Genomic DNA, 20,948 nt, shown 5'->3' on the forward strand with positions numbered 1-20,948 from the left:
ACACAGGGATGTTTAGGTGTATGTCTGATTCTCTCCTAGGGTATATTCCTGGGAGTAGTTAAAATAAAGGATATTAGTAGCCAATAAATGTTCATTGAATGGGTGGTTGGATGAATTAAGAAGGAGAGACGAATAAGGAAAGAAAAGCCACTGAGGGGGTTGGAGGGATGAAGAAGGAGTATGGAGGGCAGATCAGATAGATCTAGGGCAGGGCTAGGTCTGGGCCTGGATCCCTGCGGAGAGCGACCCTTCTCACCTTGGTGATAGGACCTGCGTGGGCCTGGTACTCGTTGAATTCTTTCTGCAAAGGTAGTGGATACTTCATGGCACGGATGGTGCCCACAGAGGTGCCCACAAATATCATGCGCCCGGAATGTGAGATGACGACGGCCGTGTAGATGACGTCAAATGCTGATATCTCTCGAAGGACCTGGAACACAGACGGCTCTGTTCAGAGTGAGGGGCTGAGCCATACATACCCTCAGGGTCCCCATGTCATTCCCTCCTCTGAGCAACACAAGGACAAGTTCTGTACTGAAAAGATGTTTTTCAATTCCTTAAAGCACCTGGCATAGTGTGGAGCACAGAAAAGGCACAGATTAGTCTATCGTGGCTGCCTGACTAGTGGACAAACTGCAAGGAGTTAGAGCAACCCTAATAAAAGGAAGCCTTCAAGTAGCACCATTTTACAGCTTCCTCGTGTTGTAACTCATTCAGTCCTCATGAACACCCTCTGACTAGTTACTGCCGCCCTTATCTTAAGATGTTGAAATAGCCACAGGGACAGCAAGTAGTCAACCTGCCTTGTAAGTGGCAGTCAGGGCCCAGTGTCACTGCTCTTGACTACTGTGCTACCTTGCATCTCAAACTCAGAATGGGATGTGGGCCCTACAGTTATTGAGTGTTTGCGTGGGTCATGCAGGCTGTGCCAGCCAGTGGGGATACCAAGAAGTGGGGACTGCAGTGGGCCTGCCCCGATGGAGCTCCCTTCGGGTCCAGCACTGGAAAAGCCACCACAGAATTAGGACTAAGCCACTCAGGGGCATAGTGGAGGGAACCCCTACTCTCAGCTGAGTTCCAATCCTGGGAAACCCGTCTCAGACCAGTTGGCTGCCGTGGTTTCTGTACACTTTCCCAGGCACCAGCACCAGGACGGCGACAAGCACCAAAGAGAGGCTGGAGGAGCCAATGGAGGTCAGCTGTCACTGGGCACCTGGAGAAGGACACAGCCACATTTGTAGGGAGAAGTGTCCTTGGTCTTTGGAGCCAAATGGGATAGTTCCTAAATTTCAGAGATTGGGGGTTTCAAGTGAACATGGTGGCAAGCCGAGGTGATGGCAGGAACTATGGTTGTGTTTCTACCCCGGGGTTAGCACGCAGTTTAGGGATGCTGCTGACTTGTGGGCTGGGAAGGTGGTAGAGACCTTACATCAGCCAGCAAAGTGGAAGTGGAAAGGGGCCCCACAGTTTAACCTGGTCAGGTAGGGCCCTGGGCAGGAAATCCCAGGAGTAACAAGGACTGAGCTGACTCAAAAGGCACGGGAGGCCGGATGTTATCCCACGAAGAAGGGGCCCTCTTCTCCCGAGCCCTCTTCCCATCACACTTGCTGCTGTGCACATGGAGGCTGTCTCCCACGGATGGGTACAGTGGCTGGGCGGTAGGCCAGGAAGACTCACCGAAGAGTCAGCAATCTCCTTGAGGGTCTGGTCCGACCCAACTGCAAAGATAATTTTGGCATCAGGGGAGACAGTGACACAGTTGTAGCTGCAGGACTTCAGGACGCATTCGGTCTGTCTCTTTCCAGAGGACAGATTCCATTCATACACGGCACTGTCTGTGCCACAAGAGATCAGTTTGCTGTCATCTGCATTCCACACAATTGAACGAACCTACAGGATGGAGACATATCCAGTTAAAAGCACTCATGTGCACATACATGCCTCTCATTTGGGAAAGGAGGATGAACCCCTCATGCGTTCCACTAGACTGAGGCCGAATGTCCTTTGCTGGTGCGTGTCCTTCAGCAAGCACAGAACTGACTTTATTTGGAACACAGCATGAAGAGGTCCACCCTCTGGGCGTTGTCTACAATGATGGAGATAGTGGTGCAGAGCAAGTAAGAGAAGGCCGACAGGTCCACGATATAAGCAAAATAGCAGAGCATAAGAATTTTATAGAACAAGGGAGAGAGACGGTCAAGAGGGGCCCTTCCACAATCACAGAGACAACTCTGGGGGTCGGAAGGGCTGTGTGCATGTGCTAAGCCATGCCCACTCAAGAGCAATCAGAGTGGGATATGGGGAAAACCTGAAAGCATCTCCTAAGCTGCACGGAGACCCATTAACACAGGGCAGAGGCCTCAATGGCACAAGGGGTTGAAATATTACATCTGACCAAACGCTAACTGAATAATAATCTCCTCTGGGTCACTGGCATCTCCCAGGAAGCCAGGCTTAGAGCTAAAATCACACTTATTCCTGGCAGCTGGAAGACTGTGTGCATGATGAAGGCTGCACTCCCTTGGGTACAATCAGAGAGAGAACCTCCAACCTACTAGTCTCCAGCTGAACGAGGAGCAGGAGAAAAAAAAAAAAAAGTGAACTCCATGCACCGTGACAGCAGTCTCCCAGCTACACAAATCCAACAGTAAAGGGTAAAAGTCTAACTGGCTAAGGGGGCTGAGCACAATCTGTGACTAATAAGTGGCTCAGGTCAACCCAGGTGCAGCCCCTAGGTACTGAGAAAACAAAATTAAGAAAAAAAAAAGAACAAAGGGAAGAGCAGAGACACCAAGGCTGCACACAGCAGGGGAAAGAAAGATTTCTCAGAATTAGTTCAGCCAGGTCACTAAACAAAGACACAACTTTCTCGGCTTTCCCCCGTTATATTTGTAATTCCCTTCTCCAGTAGTGAAAGATCTTCCCATCAAATTCAGTATGTTTGCCTATTTTCTCAATCTCTTCATAAGTAACCAACCTCCTGACCTACTGGCCACCTCTTTTGATATTTCCAGGATTCTAACCCTGTCAGGCACATCCTTACCCACCTCCTCAGCTCCCTCTCCACCTCTTAAATGGCATTTTCTGTTTGTTACTATTATGTAAAAACATGCTTGAAAAAATATAGTAACATTATTTCCAACAATTTTCCTAGATTCATTCATTTTAATAGTTTATCTAAAAATTCTTTGAGTTTCCTACATACTCAATAATGTGATCTGTGATGATTTATTTATTCATTTCTGAACTTTATGCCTTTTATTTTGCTATGGTCTGAATGTTTGTCTCTTACCTCCCATCCCATTTCCCCCATGGTTCATATGTTGAAATCCTAACCCCTGAAGATGATGGTTTTAGGAGGCGTGGGGCCTTTGGGAGTGATCAGATCATTGAGGGTAGAGCCCTCATGAATGGGATTAGTGCCCTTATGAAAGAGGCCCTGGAGAGCTAGGTCACCCCTTCCACCCTGTGAAGATATGAGAAATCTGCAGCCAGGAAGAGGGCCCTCGCCTACCCATACTGGCACCTGGATTTTGAACTTCCCACCCTCCAAACTGTGAGGAAAGATTTCTGTTGATTATGAGCCACCCAATCTGTGCTATTTTGTTATAGGAGCCCCATGGACTTTTCTTACCTTATTGCATTGGTTAGGACTCAGTACAAGGCGAACAGAGGGCATTATGCTTTGTTCTGTATCTCAGAAAGAATACTTCCCAATCAATGTGATAGATCATATCAGCAAGAGATAAAACAAGAACCATATGATCCTCTCATTAGATGCAGAGAAAGCATTTGACAAAATACAGCATCCATTCCTGATCGAAACTCTTCAAAGTGTAAGGATAGAGGGAACATTCCTCAGCATCTTAAAAGCCATCAATGAAAAGCCCACAGCAAATATCATTCTCAATGGGGAAACACTGGGAACCTTTCCCCTAAGATAGGAACAAGACAGGGATGTCCACTCTCACCACTGCTATTCAACATAGTACTGGAAGTCCTAGCCTCAGTAATCAAACAACAAAAAGACATTAAAGGCATTCGAATTGGCAAAGAAAGTGTCAAACTCTCCCTCTTCGCTGATGACATGATACTCTACATAGAAAACCCAAAAGACTCCACCCCAAGATTGCTAGAACTCATACAGCAATTTGGCAGCGTGGCAGGATACAAAATCAATGCCCAGAAGTCAGTGCATTTCTATACAGTAACAATGAGACTGAAGAAAAAGAAATTAAGGAGTCAATCCCATTTACAATTGTACCCAAAAGCATAAGATACCTAGGAATAAACCTAACCAAAGAGGTAAAGGATCTATACCCTAAAAACCGCAGAACATTGTAGTTTCTGAAAGAAACTGAGGAAGGCACAAAGAGGTGGAAAAATATTCTGTGCTCGTGGATTGGAAGAATGAATGTTGTGAAAATGTCAATGTTACCCAGGGCAATTTACACGTTCAGTGCAATCCCTATGAAAATACCATGGACTTTCTTCAGAGAGTTAGAACAAATCATCTTAAGATTTGTGTGGAATCAGAAAAGACCCCGAATAGCCAGGGGAATATTAAAAAAGAAAACCATAGCTGGGGGCATCACAATGCCAGATTTCAGGTTGGACTACAAAGCTGTGGTCATCAAGACAGAGTGGTACTGGCACAAAACCAGACAAATAGATCAATGGAACAGAATAGAGAATCCAGAAGTGGACCCTCAACTTTATGGTCAACTAATATTCGACAAAGCAGGAAAGACTATCCACTGGAAAAAAAGTCTCTTCAATAAATGGTGCTGGGAAAATTGGACATCCACATGCAGAAGAATGAAACTGGACAATTCTCTTACACCATACACAAAGATAAACTCAAAATGGATGAAAGATCTAAATGTGAGACAAGATTCCATCAAAATCCTAGAGGAGAACACAGGCAACACTCTTTTTGAACTGGGCCACAGTAACTTCTTGCAAGATACATCCATGAAGGCAAGAGAAACAAAAGCAAAAATGAATTATTGGGACTTCATCAAGATAAGAAGCTTTCGCACAGCAAAAGATACAGTCAACAAAGCTAAAAGACAACCTACAGAATGGGAGAAGATATCTGCAAATGACGTATCAGATAAAGGGCTGGTATCCAACATCCATAAAGAACTTATTAAACTCAACCGCAAGGAAACAAACAATCCAATCATCAAATGGGCTGAAGACATAACAGACATTTCACCAAAGAAGACATATTTGTGGCCAGGAAGCACATGAGAAAATGTTCCGCATCACTTGCCATCAGGGTAATACAAATCAAAACCACAATGAGATATCACTTCACACCAGTGAGAATGGGGAAAATTAACAGGACAGGAAACAACAAATGTTGGAGAGGATGCGGAGAAAGGGGAACCCTCCTGCACTGTTGGTGGGAATGTGAACTGGTGCAGCCACTCTGGAAAACTGTGTGGAGGTTCCTCAAAGAGTTAAAAATAGATCTGCCCTACAACCCAGCAATTGCACTGCTGGGGATTTACCCCAAAGATACAGATGCAGTGAATCGCCGGGACACCTGCACCCAGATGTTTCTAGCAGCAATATCCACAATAGCCAAACTGTGGAAGGAGCCTCAGTGTCCATCGAAAGATGAATGGATAAGGAAGATGTGGTTTATGTATACAATGGAATATTCCTCAGCCATTAGAAATGACAAATACCCACCATTTGCTTTGACGTTGATGGAACTGGAGGGTATTATGCTAAGTGAAATAAATCAATCGGAGAAGGACAAACATTATATGGTCTCATTCATTTGGGGAATATAAAAAATAGTGAAAGGGAATAAAGGGGAAAAGAGAGAAAATGAGTGGGAAATATCAGAGAGGGAGACAGAATATGAGAGACTCCTAACTCTGGGAAACGAACAAGGGTTGGTGGAAAGGGAGGTGGGTGGGGGGTGGGGGTGACTGGGTTATGGGCACTGAGCGGGGGCACTTGATGGGATGAGCACTGGGTGTTATGCTATATGGTGGCAAATTGAACTCCAATAAAAAAAATAAAATTTTTATGTATATGTGAAAAAAAAAGAAATATGGCTTCCATAATTTCATAATCAAGCAGGCTGTTTGCTGTAGGTTTTCTTAAATATGTTGCATAAGATTTTCAACAAATAAAATGAAAAGTTCCATTTTTTTAGTAAATTGTTGCTTTTAAAAATCATGAATGGAAAAAAAATCATGAATGGATATTAAATATTAACAATTATATTGTATGTGCACTTACACAGATAAAAAGGATGAAAATTCATATGTTTATGTTGAGGTGGTATAGCATATTAACTGATTTCAAATTATAAAACAACCTTGATTCCTGGAATAAATCCAACTTGGCCATGCTGTACTGTTCTTTGTATATGTTGATGGATTGGTTTGGGATTTTTTTTTATATTCATGAAAAATAATGGGTAATCATTTCTCTTTCTTGTGATATCTTTGGCAGGTTTGGTATCATGATTATGCTGGCCTCATAGAAAAATATTGGGAAGTACTTGCTCTTTTTTTTTTAATAATAAATTTATTTTTTATTGGTGTTCAATTTGCCAACATACAGAATAACACTCAGTGCTTATCCCGTCAAGTGCCCCCCTCAGTGCCCGTCACCCAGTCGCCCCCACCCCCACCCCCGCCCTCCTCCCCTTCCACCACCCCTAGTTCGTTTCCCAGAGTTAGGAGTCTTCCATGTTCTGTCTCCCTCTGTGATATTTCCTACCCATTTCTTCTCCCTTCCCTTCTATTCTCTTTCACTATTATTTATATTCCCCAAATGAATGAGACCATATAATGTTTGTCCTTCTCCGATTGACTTATTTCACTCAGCATAATACCCTCCAATTCCATCCACGTTGAAGCAGTATTTGCTCTTTTTTGTTGTTGTTCTTTGTAAGAGTTTCTTCAAGATTAGTGTCATTTTTTCCCCTTACAAGTAGTTGATATAATTCTCCAATGATATGCTCTGGGCCTAGAGTTTTCTTTACAGATTCTTTTACAGATCCAATTTGTCTGGGAATTTGTTGGTTTCATCTATATATCCAATTTACATAAATTTGTTCATAATATCCTATTTTGATCTTTTTAAATTATATATAGGAGCTGTAGTAATATTCCCTTTCTATTCCTCGTACTGGTTATTTACCTTTCCTCTTTTTTTCCTTCCTTGATCAGTCATGTCAGGGGCTTGTCCATTTTGTGTTTTTAAAAAAGCTAAGTTTTAGGGGTGCCTGGCTGGCTCAGTTGGCAGAGCATGCAACTCTTGATCTCTGTGTTGCGAGTTCAAGCCCCACACTGAGGGTAGAGATTACTTAAACACACACACACACACACACACACACACACACACACACCAAGTTTTGGCTTTAATTATCTTCTATTGTGTTTATTTCCTATTTTGTTAACTTTTGCTCACATTCTTATTATTTCCTTCCTTTTATTTTCTTTGAAATTAAAAAAAATATTCATTCATTCATGAGAGACAGAAAGAGAAGCAGAGACATAGGCAGAGGGAAAAGCAGGCCCCTGCAAGAGAGCCTGATGTGGGACTCAATCCCAGGACCCCTGAGCCGAAGGCATATGCTCAATCATTGAGCTACCCAGATACGCCTATTTTCTTTGGATTTAACTTGCTGTTACTTTTCTAATTTCTTGAGATGGATGATTATATCACTGATATTCTGTCTTTTTTATATTTATAATATACATAGTTCAGGTTATAAATTTCTTTGTAGGCATAGCTTTATTGCATCCTCCATCTGTATTTTTTTAAATACTGCAGATGTAAATCTAACATATATCTCTGGTTAGAGACCAGGGTTATAAATACTTGCAAAGTTGTGAAACAGATGGTTGCTTTTCTGTACTGGTGAAGGGAGGGCCTCCCATGGAGGTACACATAGTTCTAGAAAGAGCATCAGAATCACCTGGTGTGCTTTCATCTGTATCTCCATAGTCACTTGAAGGCCAGTCACATTGTTGAAACTGAGGAAGCTCAGCAACTCAATAATGCTAGTGTTTTCATAGCACCTGCACTGATGCACCTATTATTTGCTAAACTCAATTGTCAGTTTTTAGTTTTGACAGGACTTGACTTTTATTTTTAAATTTTTTGAATTATTTTTTTGAGAGATATAGAGCATGTGTGTACGTATGCATGTGCACAAGTGGGGAAAAAAGGGAGCAGAGGGAGAGAATCTCAAGCAGATTCTCCCAAGAGCACAGAGCCCAACATGGGGCTTGATCTTATGACCCATGAGATCGTGACCTGAGCCAAAACCAAGGGTCAGATGCTTAGCCAACTGAGCCACCCAGGTGCCCCTCTCTGACCTTTAAAGCCACTGACTACTTTATCCTTTTGGGAATAAGTTCCTTAACTTCTCTGATACAATTCCTTGATTCCAAGTTCAAAGCCTGCCCTCATTTGCAGGCTTTCTCTTATCCAGTCCCTTAAATGTTGGCCACCTGTCTCCTGCCCAAGATTCTTCTCAGATTCCACACAGGCCCTTGGTGATGTAATCGATGTCTCTGATTTCCACTGCTGCCTAACCCCCTGAATCTTCATTTTCAGCCTAGACTTCTTTCCTGATCTCCACACTCATGTATCATACATCTTGGGTACATCAGACATAATATGTACAAAATGGAACTAAATATCATGCTTCCTTCTATCTGTACTACCAAGCCATGGTTTATTTCCTGACTCGTCTTTCACTTTCGCTCTTTTTAAAAAAGATTTTATTTATTTATTTGAGAGAGTAAGTGAGAAAGTGGCAGAGAGAGAAGGAGAAGTAGGCTTCCCTGCTGAGCAGGGAGCCTGACGTGGGGCTTGATCCCAGGACCCAGGGATCATGACCTGAGCCAAAGGCAACTGAGCCACCCAGGCACCGCTAGAGAAGTACCTTTCTAATCCAGTTACTTCCTTTCTTAAATCCTTTCAATTGCTTCCCATCACCTACAGACTAAGGTCCAATTTTTGGCATGGTACACACACTCTGATGCAGCCCACCTCTCCAGCCCCTTCCATCACTTCTGGAATGTGTCCCTGGTTCCAGCCATGTATATCCCAAACCACTATCCTATTTTATACTCCCATTCCATCATCTTTAACAGGCCATCCTGCCTACAATGCCTTTCTTTTTCAAGTGCTTTTTCTCTCCAAATTCTTTCACTGACTACTTCTTAGTCTTTCAACCTTTGGCCCCTCCGTTCTCCTGCTGCCTCACCTCCCCTCGGTCTAAAAGCTATTGGTCGTGATTCATAAATATCTCTTGTATCCATCTACTTCTCCCTATCTCCCACCTCCACCGTGGTCCAAAATAGTGTAGATATTCACAATACTCTCTTTACTATGTTCACCCTGTCTCTTTCAATACATTCTTCTTTCTGCAGCCAACGTAATCTAAAATGAAAATCTGGTCATATTATTCTCTGCCCTGAAAGTCTTCAGTGGTTTCAAGGAACAAGGAGGATAAACTATCTTTATTTTTTTTGTCCTTAAAAGGTCTGCAAAGTTCCATGCACGTGGGCCCCTGCCAACCTCAACAAACTCAGCTTGCTCCTGGGTTTCATCCTGATATCTATGTTCCAGCCCCACAGACTTTTCAGTTCCTCTGACAGCCATGCAACCTCTCATCCCAGGGTCTTTGGATTCCTATCTGCAATGATGATCTCTGCCAGCTTTGTCTGGTTAATACTTCCCTACTCCTTTAGGACCCAGCCTTTGTGAACACCCCAATCTAAATTATGCCAACTTTTTCATTATCGACTCTCATGACACCCCATGTTTTTCTTTCATTGCATTTACTGTGATTAGTAATTAGTCTGTGCTTTGTTTTATTGTCTCTTTCCCCAAGTAGACAGTGAACTCCCAAGAAGAAAGGAATCGTTTCTCTTTTGTTCACTCAGTGAGTATAGTGCTGGACTCTGTGACCCTCGTTTCTCTGGACACTGTTTACTCACTTACCTTCCCTGTGTGTCCTTTCAGGTTTGAGATGTTCTCCAGGCTTGTGGTGGAAAAAATGTGAATCACATTTCCATTGACTGCAGCGAATAGGTGACCCCCATTGCTAAAGGAACACTATGAGGAAACAAAGCAAGACAGCAAAAATGAAAGAGAGAAATGAGCAGTCTGCAGGTTACAGTCAAGAGCTCCTTTTCCTAGAGAGTTCAGGCTACAACCAGGTGCAGAAGTGGGAATTGGGGGAAGACACAGAAAGAACCAAGCACTGGCTGACATTTTGCTATTCCTGTAGCTCACTGGCCAAGATGTTGTCACGGCCACGTGCATGGACCATGAATCTGCTTGGATGGTAGAGCACAGTGCTCATTCTGTGTCTGTAGAAGTTTCACAGTGGGGAAGGGATTCCTGAACTATCTGGTTTCTGTGGTCATCTTAGGGAGAAATGTGATTGGCTGCTTACTGTCTCTCCCTGTTGATGTGTATATTCCCTGGCCCCTCTCAACCTCCAATTTCACCTTCCCAGCTGGGACTCTGAGTCTAAGATAAATTTCCTCTTTGATGCTTCTTGTTCCTCTGCAGTCACGGAAAGGATTAATCACAGGTGGGGTCTCACAAGGTTTGGGGCTCACTGAAATATCTTGATGAGTATGAGGAAAATGAGATAGAGCCATACACTCAAGGAGTTTGGTGAGAGAAGAACTGATCTTTTCCTTTTTCTTCTTTTAAAGCCACTGAAGTTCTCTAAGGCAGACTGGTCCCAGCTCACCAAAGTGTGTTAGTTCCTGATATTTCAACTCTGGTTTTATTTCTAGCATCTTACCTCTCTGCATCCTCTAACAGAATATTCTTTGAAAGAACGTATATCATCAATGAGTAGATTCATAAGGCGTAGCTTGTCAGCAAACCCTACTACAACGAAGTGTCCAGATGGATGAAGGCTGATTGTATATGCCTCCTCTTGGTATTCCTTAAATAGCTCCAATGTGCTGTGAGGAAGATCGATGACTGAATTAGAAGTCTAGCCTGCTAAATCCCTTGAGGCCTCCACTGTACCTGGCAAATATTTTTATCATAGCATTTGAGATACTTTATTGCTTAAAATGATTGGTTCCTCTTTTTTCTGTATTTTGATTATATGAGGAGAGTGTCCAAGCAGTGAGTAAGGAAAATTGAGGAAGTGATCAATGAGCTGTCTAGTGATGCTGAAGGAATGGCTCCAGTTTGAGTTCCCCAAATCAGAAGGATAGTGGTTTCTTTTCAGCAGCCCAGCAGCTATACGCAAAGACCAAAGATATTCCAGTGTGGGGCCAAACTAGGTTGGAGCTTCTCAGGGAGGCTATGCCAAGGGGATAAAGTACTAGGAAGTTAAGGGCGGCTAGAGGCAGTGATAAGGAGAAAGAGATGGAGTGTTTCCAGAGAGTTCCATGTGGCAGAAAGCACATCTAGTGGGAGGGATGCAATAGGAAAACTGGAAGAACATAGGAGGTTATATAAAAAGGTGAGATACTGGAGTGCTATCTTTATGTCCCTAGTGTCCAGCATGGTGTCTGACATGTGGTAAGCACTTAATAAAACACAAAGCAATTTTCTAGGCCAAGCACAGAGAAATAGGTAAGTTGATTGACTTGGTTTTTTAAAAAAACCTTTTCCAACTGAAAGCTTCTAAGTAATTACATTTTAAAACTCTAATTAAAATAATTCACATGAACAAATCTAACAACTGAAATCTTGCACACTACAGTAGTAAAGCCTTTCATCCTTACTTTGATTCATAATTCCAGATGCGAACGGATCGATCCAGGGAACAGGTGGCAATGAGGGGTTTGCGGATGCACGTAGATAGACCAGTGATGGATGCCGAGTGTAAGGGGTACATCAGATACTCGAAGTGAGCAGGCTCCCCCTGGAGAAATCACACACAGCGAGCTCTGGCACAGTGAGCAGAAGGCAGGCTGTGCACTTCAGCTCTCACTACTACCCAAGAACATTAGTTAGACCAAGTACACAGGAATCAGGCTGTAGCAAGACTGCTTGAACATCATGCATGCTTTCTGATGCCACTATTATTTTAAAATATTATCTTGATGGCAATAAAATATTTTATTCTATACATATACCAGATGTGGGCACATTTCAGTGGATTCCATTTTCTGTTATTTAGGAGTAACACTAGACTAAATACCCTTGTGTGTATGTCTGTGTACCTCTCTGATTACTTCCTTAGATCCTGCAGTGTGAGTGTCCAGGACTAAGCTTTTGAATGTGTAGGCATCCATTTCAAAAGACATCCATCTTGAATAAATGTGTTACCAGCTTCTGGCAAAGCCACCAAGGTAGTAGGCTACCCCTACCCATGGAGGTCTTTTTTCAGAATGCCCTTGATAACTTAGATACTGACTGCTTGAGTGATCCCACTTCTCCCTTCCTAGGGTCTCAATCCCACTCTTAGGCGTTTTTTAAAAAAGGATTTTGTTTATTAATGAGAGACACACAGAGAGAGGCAGAGACATAGGCAGATGGAGAAGGAGGCTCCATGGAGGGAGCCTGATACGGGACTTGAACCCGGGACCCCGGGATCACCTCCCCCGCCCCGACCCCGAGCTGAAGGCAGATGCCCAACCACTGAGCCACCCAGGTGTCCCCCACTCTTAGGCTTTAAATTATCCAACAAAGAGTAAACCTACAAAAATTCTAGATGTCTTACCCTCACAGCCTCATAAAGGCAAAACCCCATAACCTCCCACTAACGACTTCACGCTGTGACCCTACGTGTGCTGTGTACCCTCCAGAGCCTGAGTAATAAATTATGCTTCCCAAAGTTCCCTGTTGTTTTTTGCTGAAGTGCTTTCTGCAATCCTAATAAGAAGCAAAAGGTCCAGTCCAGCCACATCACTGGTCCTAGTGGGAGAAATGTCTGGGGGTTTGCTAGAAGTAGCATGGGCCTTGGCAAGTGCCTCAGGCATTCCCAGCCAATAGCATCACTATCAACAGGCTGAGACTGACAAAATGGACACATTTCTAGAAGTGGAATACTGGGGGAAGTGGTAATTCTAAATTCTAAAGGCCTTGATAGGTACCACCAAATTTCTCTTCAGAGAAATGGTGTTGCTCTGCCACCAGCAGCAGTGAGAGCTGGGTGAATGATTTGAAATGAAAATGTATCCTGTTATACATGTTGTGTAGGCTCCACATGTAATCAGGGGCATTAGAGCTGGGATACCTGAATGAGGAGTGATGGCTGAGAAAGTCAATGAGTTGCATATATTTTAGGTCTATTCACAAGTAAGACAAAGGCTGGGATGGAGATTCCCTCAAATCCTGGCCCTTTTCCACTTATCAACTTACCTGCATCTACTCACCCTTCCCTACTACCACAGAGGAAAGGCTCTGTGCTGAGATCGGGGGATGGGCCCAATTATTTCCATCCTTTTTCATCTCTTCAATCTCCCTGTCTCTACTGGTACATTCCTATCAGCTTTTAAGCACACTCAAGGCTCCCTTATCTTAAAAACAACAGCAGTTCTTTCTTCTTTTTTCTGCACCTCTGCCTGAGAAGCTGTACAATGATGGAGAATCAGACAAGCAGGCTTACCGATTTCACTTAGAATTCATGACCATAAACCTCCAATGGACGCAGTAACTCCACCATGTTTTTCAGTAAGTTCACTTTCTAAATCTCTAAGAGATACCAATTTTATATCATTTATTCTCTTTCCAGGTCTTCCAAACTCTCTTGCTCTGACTCTCATTCCCAAAGCTCATCTGACAAACTTGCCTCATATTTCCTTGATTTTCTATCTTTATTTTCTTTATTTTATATCTCAGGGGCAGAGTTGTAGACTGTCATACTCAATTCATGTAGAGTCAATTTTTATTTTATGTTTAGTTCATTCCCTTGTTCTTTAATTTTCACTCTTGTTCCCTTGTTATCAAAGGCACCAATGAATGTGTCTCATTTATATCCTTGGATATTTCTATATAGGGCACTGTGCTTCAGAGTGCATTCTGTAGTTTTACTTTTTCTCTCAACCATCTGTGTTGTCATATGTATAATCATCACTTCTAACTTAGGTTTGGTATTCTGTAGTATACATCCAGCTACTTCACTTCTCTAACACTCCCAGGAATGGACATCCGGGTTATCTTTAACTCTCCATTACTACGAACATTAAGGTGAACACTTTTGTGCATGTTCTTTGGTGGACTGGCATGATGTAGTTCCTGGTATGAATCCAGGGGCAGACCACTGAATAACAAGATGCATGCATTCTCTACTTGACCAAGAACTACCAGATTGCTCTCTAGAATACCTGTGCCAGTTTACACATCCATCATCATCACATTAGGATTCTCATTTTCCCTTGTTCTCAGAAATCTCTCATGGGATCTGACTTTCTAATTTCTGGTAGTGTGATAAAAATAATTCTTATAAAAAAGCCTCTCACTTGTGACATGCAAGAAATCATTACCTCACCACTCAAGCCATGCTCTCTGGCTGCTGCGGCCACCCTTGCCCTTACCTCTGGAGCACATTAAAGATCCCAAACCATGCTAAGTGAAAAGCGAAATAAGTCAATCAGAGAAAGACAACTGTCATATGATCTCACTCATATGTGGAATTTAAGAAACAAAACAGAGGATCATAAGGGAAGGGAGGGAAAAATAAAACAAGATGAAATCAGAGAGGGAGACAAACCATAAGAGACTCTTAATCAGAGGAAACAGACTGAGGGCTACTGGAGGGGAGGTGGTCAGAGGATGGGGTAACTGGGTGATGCATATTAAGGAGAGTATGTGCTGTAATGAGCACTGGGTGTTATGTAAGACTGATGAGTCACTGACCTCTACCTCTGAAACTAATAATACATTATATGCTAATTGAATTTAAATAATTAAAAAAAGATCCCAAACCATGACTGACTCCAAGCACTTAAATCAATAAAAAAGGAGAAATTGGGACGCCTGGGTGGCTCAGCAGTTTAGAGCATGATCCTAGAGTCCTGGGATTAAGTTCCACATCAGGCTCCCTGCATGGAGCCTGCTTCTCCCTCTGCCTGTCTCTCTGCCTTTCTCTCTCTCTTTTTGTGTCTCTCATGAATAAATAAATAAATAATCTTAAAAAAAAAAAAAGGAGAAATCTTTGAATTGAAGGCTGCACTCAATAAGGAAAAGAAAGAAAAGAAGGAGGAGACTGTGAAGAAAGTGATTGTTGCCCTGACTGTGGGGAAAGGTGTCAGTCTTCTCTTTCCAGGTGTGGTGAACTATATGCAAAGACAATCTGGAATTAAAGAAGCTCATGTATCTCTATTTGATGAACTACTTCAAGCTGTCAACAGCTTCATGAAGGACTGTGAAGATCCCTATCCTCTAATTTGGGCCTTGGCAGTCAGAACCATGGGGTACATCTGGGTGGACAATATTACTCAATATCCCTGTGAACCTCTCTGCAAGTCCTTGAAGCATGAAGATCCCTATGTTTGGAAAACAGCAGCAGCAAGTTTGTGTGGCAAAATTCCATAACACAATGCCCAAATGGTAGAAGATCAGGGAAATCTGGATTCTCTATGGGATCTCATACAGATTCAAACCCAATGGTGGTGGCTAATGCTATAGTAGCATTATCTGAAATCAGCGAATCTTACCTAAACAGCAACCTGCTTGATCTGAACCAACAGAACATCATTAAGCTGCTGACAACCCCAGATGAGTGCACTGAATGGGGCCAGATTTTCATCTTGGACTACCTAATTACAACCCTAAAGATGACTGGCACGTTAGAGCATCTGTGGGCATGTAACTCCTTGGCTATCTCCTGCCAGTTCAGCATTGGTGCTTTCAGTTAATGAAGTTTCTAGGGTTGTCACCCAAGGACTCTGACTACTGTAATATGCTACTGAAAAAGTTGGCCCTAAAAAAAAGAAAAAAAAAAAAGTTGGCCCTTCTACTTGTCACTTTGTTGTCTGAGGAGCCAGAGGTGTAACCCTGAGGCAACTTCAGCCACTTCACCCCACTCAATGTGCTTTTTGTAGGAGAGAGCAAAGCAAAGTTGCCAGATCTTCCTTGCAACATGGAAGGATATTCCCAACGAAAACCTCAGTTTTAGATTAAGGAATGTCATTAAAATACTGACACTAGCAAGTTGCAAAACAATAATGTTACACTATTGCCAAGAGGAATGTAGAAGGGCAGGACATGCTGTACCAATCCCTGAAGCTCACTGATAGCATTTGGATGTTAGCTGAGCTATCCAGCCAGGAAACCAAAGTTACATGCTATTATTGAAGTGCAGAGCTCCTGAAGTCTCAGTACATCTACAACAGCATTTTGAAAAGCTAATAGACTAGACTGGTCCAGTGCCATCCGGCCACCCTGTGACTGGTGCAAGCCAAGAACTCTAAACTGGAAGAAACTGTATTACTATGTAGAATCTGAACCCAAACACACTGAGGCTGCCCACCAAGGTAGTGATGAGTCTAACCTGTGCTAACATTAGGGCACAACCTGTTGGATAATTTTACCTTCCTGTGAACATTTGTAACCTCTGCTTCAATTACTTCCCACCTCTTGCCACCTGCTGCTGCTATTCAATTGTCCTTACTTATGAGTTACTCCATACCGCCAATGGCTCATATTTTGGAGTATAGTTTGATATTCTGTAATTGAAGGCTCATTTCAAAAGCAGAAAAAGACAAAAAATATTAAAGGAAAAGTGTCACTGAAAAGAAAAAAAAGATCTCAGACTTGTTTTAATTTGCATTTTTCTGCACCAGGTAACAGAAGTTCTTTGTGAGAGTGACCAGATATTGGATTTAACATACAAAGACTCCACAGCAGCCATTACAGATTAGAGAAGTAAAGAAACTTCTGATAACAATGTCCCATCAAATAGGGAACATCAAAAAGAGACAAAAATTGCTTAAAAAAGAAATTCATGGGGCACATGGATGACTCAACTCAACTTAAACGTTTCACTCTTGGTTTTAATTCAGGTGATGATCTCAGTTGTGAGATCAAGCCCCGAGTCAGGCTCCACACTGGAGCCTGCTTAAGATTCTCTCCCTCTCCCTCTGCCCCTTCTTCCCTCCCACCTCTGTTCATGTACACTGTCTGTCTCTCCCATTCTGTCTCTCTCATAAATAAATAAATAAATAAATAAATAAATAAATAAATAAATAAATATTGGAGGTAAAAAGTACAATAACAGGAGTGAAAAACCCACTAAAGGGACTCAAAAGTAGATCTGAATTAACAGAAGAAAGAATTAGAGAAGTTAATGACATATCAAGAGGATTATGCAATTTGAAAAACAGAAAGAAAAAAGAATGAAGAAAAATGAACAGAACTGCAGATAAATGTGGGGTAACATTAAACATACCAACATATGTACAATGGGAGTACCAGAGGGGAGGAGAGAGAGAAAGGAGCAGAAAAATATTTTAATAAATAATGACTGTAAACTTCCCAAGGTTACTGAAAAATAATGTACACATCCAGGAAGCTGAACGAACTCCAAGAAAGATAAACACAAAGAGATCCACAGACACATAATGGTAAAAATATCAAAAACTGAAGACAAAAAAAAAAAAATTGAAAGCACCAAGAGCAAAATGATCAATCAAGTTGAAAGCAAGTGACCCAAGAGAGCAATATGAACTCACCAAAACCCACAAAGAACACCAATAAAGGCATCACGTCATTATAAAAAATAAGATAAACACATATTTCATCCCCACTCTTTTTTTTTTAAAAGATTATTTATTTGAGAGAGAAAGAGAGCACAAGTAAACATGCATGCACACAAGTACCAGTCCCACTCTTCTTTAACCTTACTTAAAAAGCTGCTGTATAAAACAATATGTATATTATGCATTGTTGGGTGCATGGAAATGTATTTGCCAATAATAGCACAAAGATGGTAGGTGGGAGCAAATTGTATTGGGCTAAGGAAGTGACTTATTTTTTAAAAAAATATTTTATTTATTTATTCATGAGAGACACACAGAGAGAGGCAGAGACATAGGCAGAGAGAGAAGCAGGCTCCATGCAGGGAGCCTGATGTGGGACTCAATCCTGGGTCTCCAGGATCACACCCTGGGCCAAAGGCAGGCCCTCAACCACTGAGCCACTCAGGGATCCCCTAAGGAAGTGATTTCAGGTAGTGATTCAAATCCACAGGGACAAACAAAAAGAACCAGAAGCAATGAAAATGTTCTAAAATTGTGGTAATGGTTGCACAACTCTCTGAATACACTCAAGACCACTGAATTGCATACTTTAAATATGTGAATTGTATGCCATATGAATAAATACCAGTATATATTCAATAAAACTATTATTTTAAAATACAGATATAGTGAAATGAAGGCACATCTGCACCCCAATCTTCCTAGCAGCAATGTCCACAGTAGCCAAACTGTGGAAAGAGCCAAGATGTCCTTCTACAGATGGACGAAGAAGATGTTGTGTACACAATGGAATATTACTCAGCCATCAGAAAGGATGAATATCTAGCATTCACATCAACATGGATGGAACTGGAGGGTATTACACGAAGTGAAATAAGTCAATTGGAGAAAAACAATTATATGGTTTCACTATGTGGAATATAAGAAATAGAGCAGAGGACTGTAAGGGAAAGAGGGGAAACTAAATGGGTCTTAAAAAAATCAGAGAGGAGGTGGGCACTTGATGGGATGAGCACTGGGTGTTATTTTATATGTTTGCAAATTGAACACCAATAAAAAATAAATTTTAATAAAAAAAATCAGAGAGGGAGACAAACCATGAGAGACTCTTAACTCTGGGAAGCAAACTGAGGGTTGCTGAAGAGGAGGTGGGTGGGGGATGAGGTAACTGGGTGACGGGCATTAAGGAAAGCTCATGATGTGATGAGCACTGGGTGTTACAAGCAACTGATGAATTACTGAAAACTACATCTGAAACTAACGATGTACTGTATGTCGACTAACTGAATTTAAACTAAAAAAAAGAACTATCATTTAAAAGAAACCACCATTACTGAGAAAGATATGTTAACATCTCTTACTATGATTGTAGATGGTCTATTTTCCTTGCTGTTCTGTCAAATTTTGCCTCATATATTTGGAGTGCATGCTATCAGATACATACAGTTTTAAGACCGCAATATCTTCTTAATGCAGCGAACCTTTTAGAAGTTCAAAGTGATTCTTTTTAATAGTGGTGGGGTTTTTTTTTTTTTTGCTGCAATGTCTGCAGTGTATTCATGCTATCTTTCCTTGTTATTTAAGAACAAAAAAGGAAAAACACACTTCTTGATTTATACATCTTTGTGCACACGAGCATACGTCTTTGTGCAACGTCTATGGTAGGTTGAAGTCTCTTAAGTGCAACTGCAGGGTTAAAGGAGATGTACCATTTAAACCTGACAGACAACTGCAGTGTGTCCCCCAAGGAGGCTGCAGCCAACCGCCATCCCACTGAGGAGAGCAGAGTGCTTCTACAGCGAAATCTTAAGATTGGAGTTTCTTTTGCTCTTATGAAAGGGCTGAATGAGCCATGCTCAGCAAATTTAGAGTAAGACTTGGCCCCCAGGGTAGCCAGTCGTTGCTGGGGAAGACTTACCTTGCTGATCTCTGTCAGGGACATGGTGATGCTGTAGAGTTGGTTCTTGCTGGTGCTGGCAATCAGGATTTCCTCTGAGGGACTGAAGCACATGCAGAGGATGTCCTGTTTGTCAGACTGACTTGGCTCGTTGCTCTGCGGGTCCAGAGGAATCTGCCCAAGAGGCAAGGCAGTTCTTAGTGATGTCCCCATGTTGCCAGACGGTGCGTCCCGGGGCTTTCAGAGTTCTTGCGGATACTTTTAGCTTGCAGACTCCCAGACCAGTATGGTTGCAAGGATCCTCCTCAGATGGGGAGAAGGGAGGGCCCTGAGTCCCTGTGTGTCACCTTTCAGTGATCAGCGGCTGACCGAGAGACAGCAGCATGTGTAAAAATGATCACTCTCCACATCTCGGTTTGAGGTTCCCCCTGAAGATGAGTGTTGGTTTAAACCCCATTCCTGCCCATCTGTCAGAATCTCAGTGCGGGAGCCACCTCATCAAGTGCAGCAATGCGCACTTCGGGCCAGCAGAGGGGAAGGTCGCAGTCCCTCTTCCATATGGGGAGGTGACAGGGCAGGGAAAAGAGAAGGGGTCATACAGAAGCCCAGCCTGTCGTCTCTGGGAGGGCCTGGACTTCTCAAGTCGACATGATAATGTTATATCCCCTCCTCCCCACCCCAGTGCTCTTCGTCTGCTGACAACCAGACTTCTTGAAAGGCTGGCCTGCACATACCACCCCCTTGGTTCTTAATTCCTCCTACTACATCACTTATTGAAATGTCCTCATCAACCTTGGAAATTTCCTTATCACCAGAGCCAGAGGCTCCTGCTCAATCCTTGCCTTCTTGACCTTCCTAGATCCTGTAGTGGTGATGGCAGTACCTGCCTCCCAGGGGCCAGGACACCAGGCTCTCAGTTTCTCCCCTTGGCCTGGAGGTCTGTCTTCCTGTACACCTGCTCCTCCATCTTCCCATCGTCAACCCCCCCGGCTCTGCAAGGACGGTGAGGGCTCTGGGAGGGAGAAGCGTCCTGCCTCGCCCTGCCTCACCCTGCCCTGGGCCGGGTGGGCCCCCACAGCACCCCAATGTGCTTGCCAGGGAGCTGCCCTCTGCTCCACATTCATCACACTGTGTAAAGTAGGATGGGGAAGCCACAGGCCAAGGACCCTGTCAGTGTCCCAAGGCCTGGCACAGTGCCTAGCGCAGCGCACTGCTCAAAGAGGAAGCACTGCCTTGCTCTTCTCTTCCAGAGACAGTGAGGTCCTTGGGGAAGTGGCCGTGGCTGATTCAGCTATCTCAGCATCCAGCATGGAGCCTGGGCTGTGGTAGGCATGCAACAGCCGTTTGTTAGATGAGAAGTGAACGGTCACCACTTC

At 42.9% G+C, this 20,948-nt stretch overlaps 1 protein-coding gene across 5 annotated transcripts in view; it reads right to left on the minus strand.

Moving 5' to 3' along the window:
* The window catches only part of CFAP57 (cilia and flagella associated protein 57), a 74,074-nt gene that overhangs the window by 41,842 nt on the left and 11,284 nt on the right, over nucleotides 1-20,948 (minus strand). For 4 of the 5 annotated variants that reach the window (XR_005370321.1, XM_038558384.1, XM_038558385.1 and 1 more), the window contains 6 exons: nucleotides 19,594-19,746; nucleotides 11,754-11,893; nucleotides 10,811-10,976; nucleotides 9,994-10,107; nucleotides 1,678-1,890; nucleotides 257-430 (listed from right to left, as the gene is read on the minus strand). Coding sequence is in view for 4 of the 5 variants with exons in the window: in XM_038558384.1 (XP_038414312.1) it covers nucleotides 257-430; nucleotides 1,678-1,890; nucleotides 9,994-10,107; nucleotides 10,811-10,976; nucleotides 11,754-11,893; nucleotides 19,594-19,746 (960 nt within the window). In the remaining variant the exon portion in view is untranslated. The remainder of the gene's footprint in view (nucleotides 1-256; nucleotides 431-1,677; nucleotides 1,891-9,993; nucleotides 10,108-10,810; nucleotides 10,977-11,753; nucleotides 11,894-19,593; nucleotides 19,747-20,948) is intronic. The other variant, XM_038558386.1, reaches the window with a different exon arrangement.

The sequence above is a fragment of the Canis lupus genome, chromosome 15 (assembly GCF_011100685.1).
Source record: "Canis lupus familiaris isolate Mischka breed German Shepherd chromosome 15, alternate assembly UU_Cfam_GSD_1.0, whole genome shotgun sequence".
NCBI classification, from domain to species: Eukaryota; Metazoa; Chordata; class Mammalia; order Carnivora; family Canidae; genus Canis; species Canis lupus.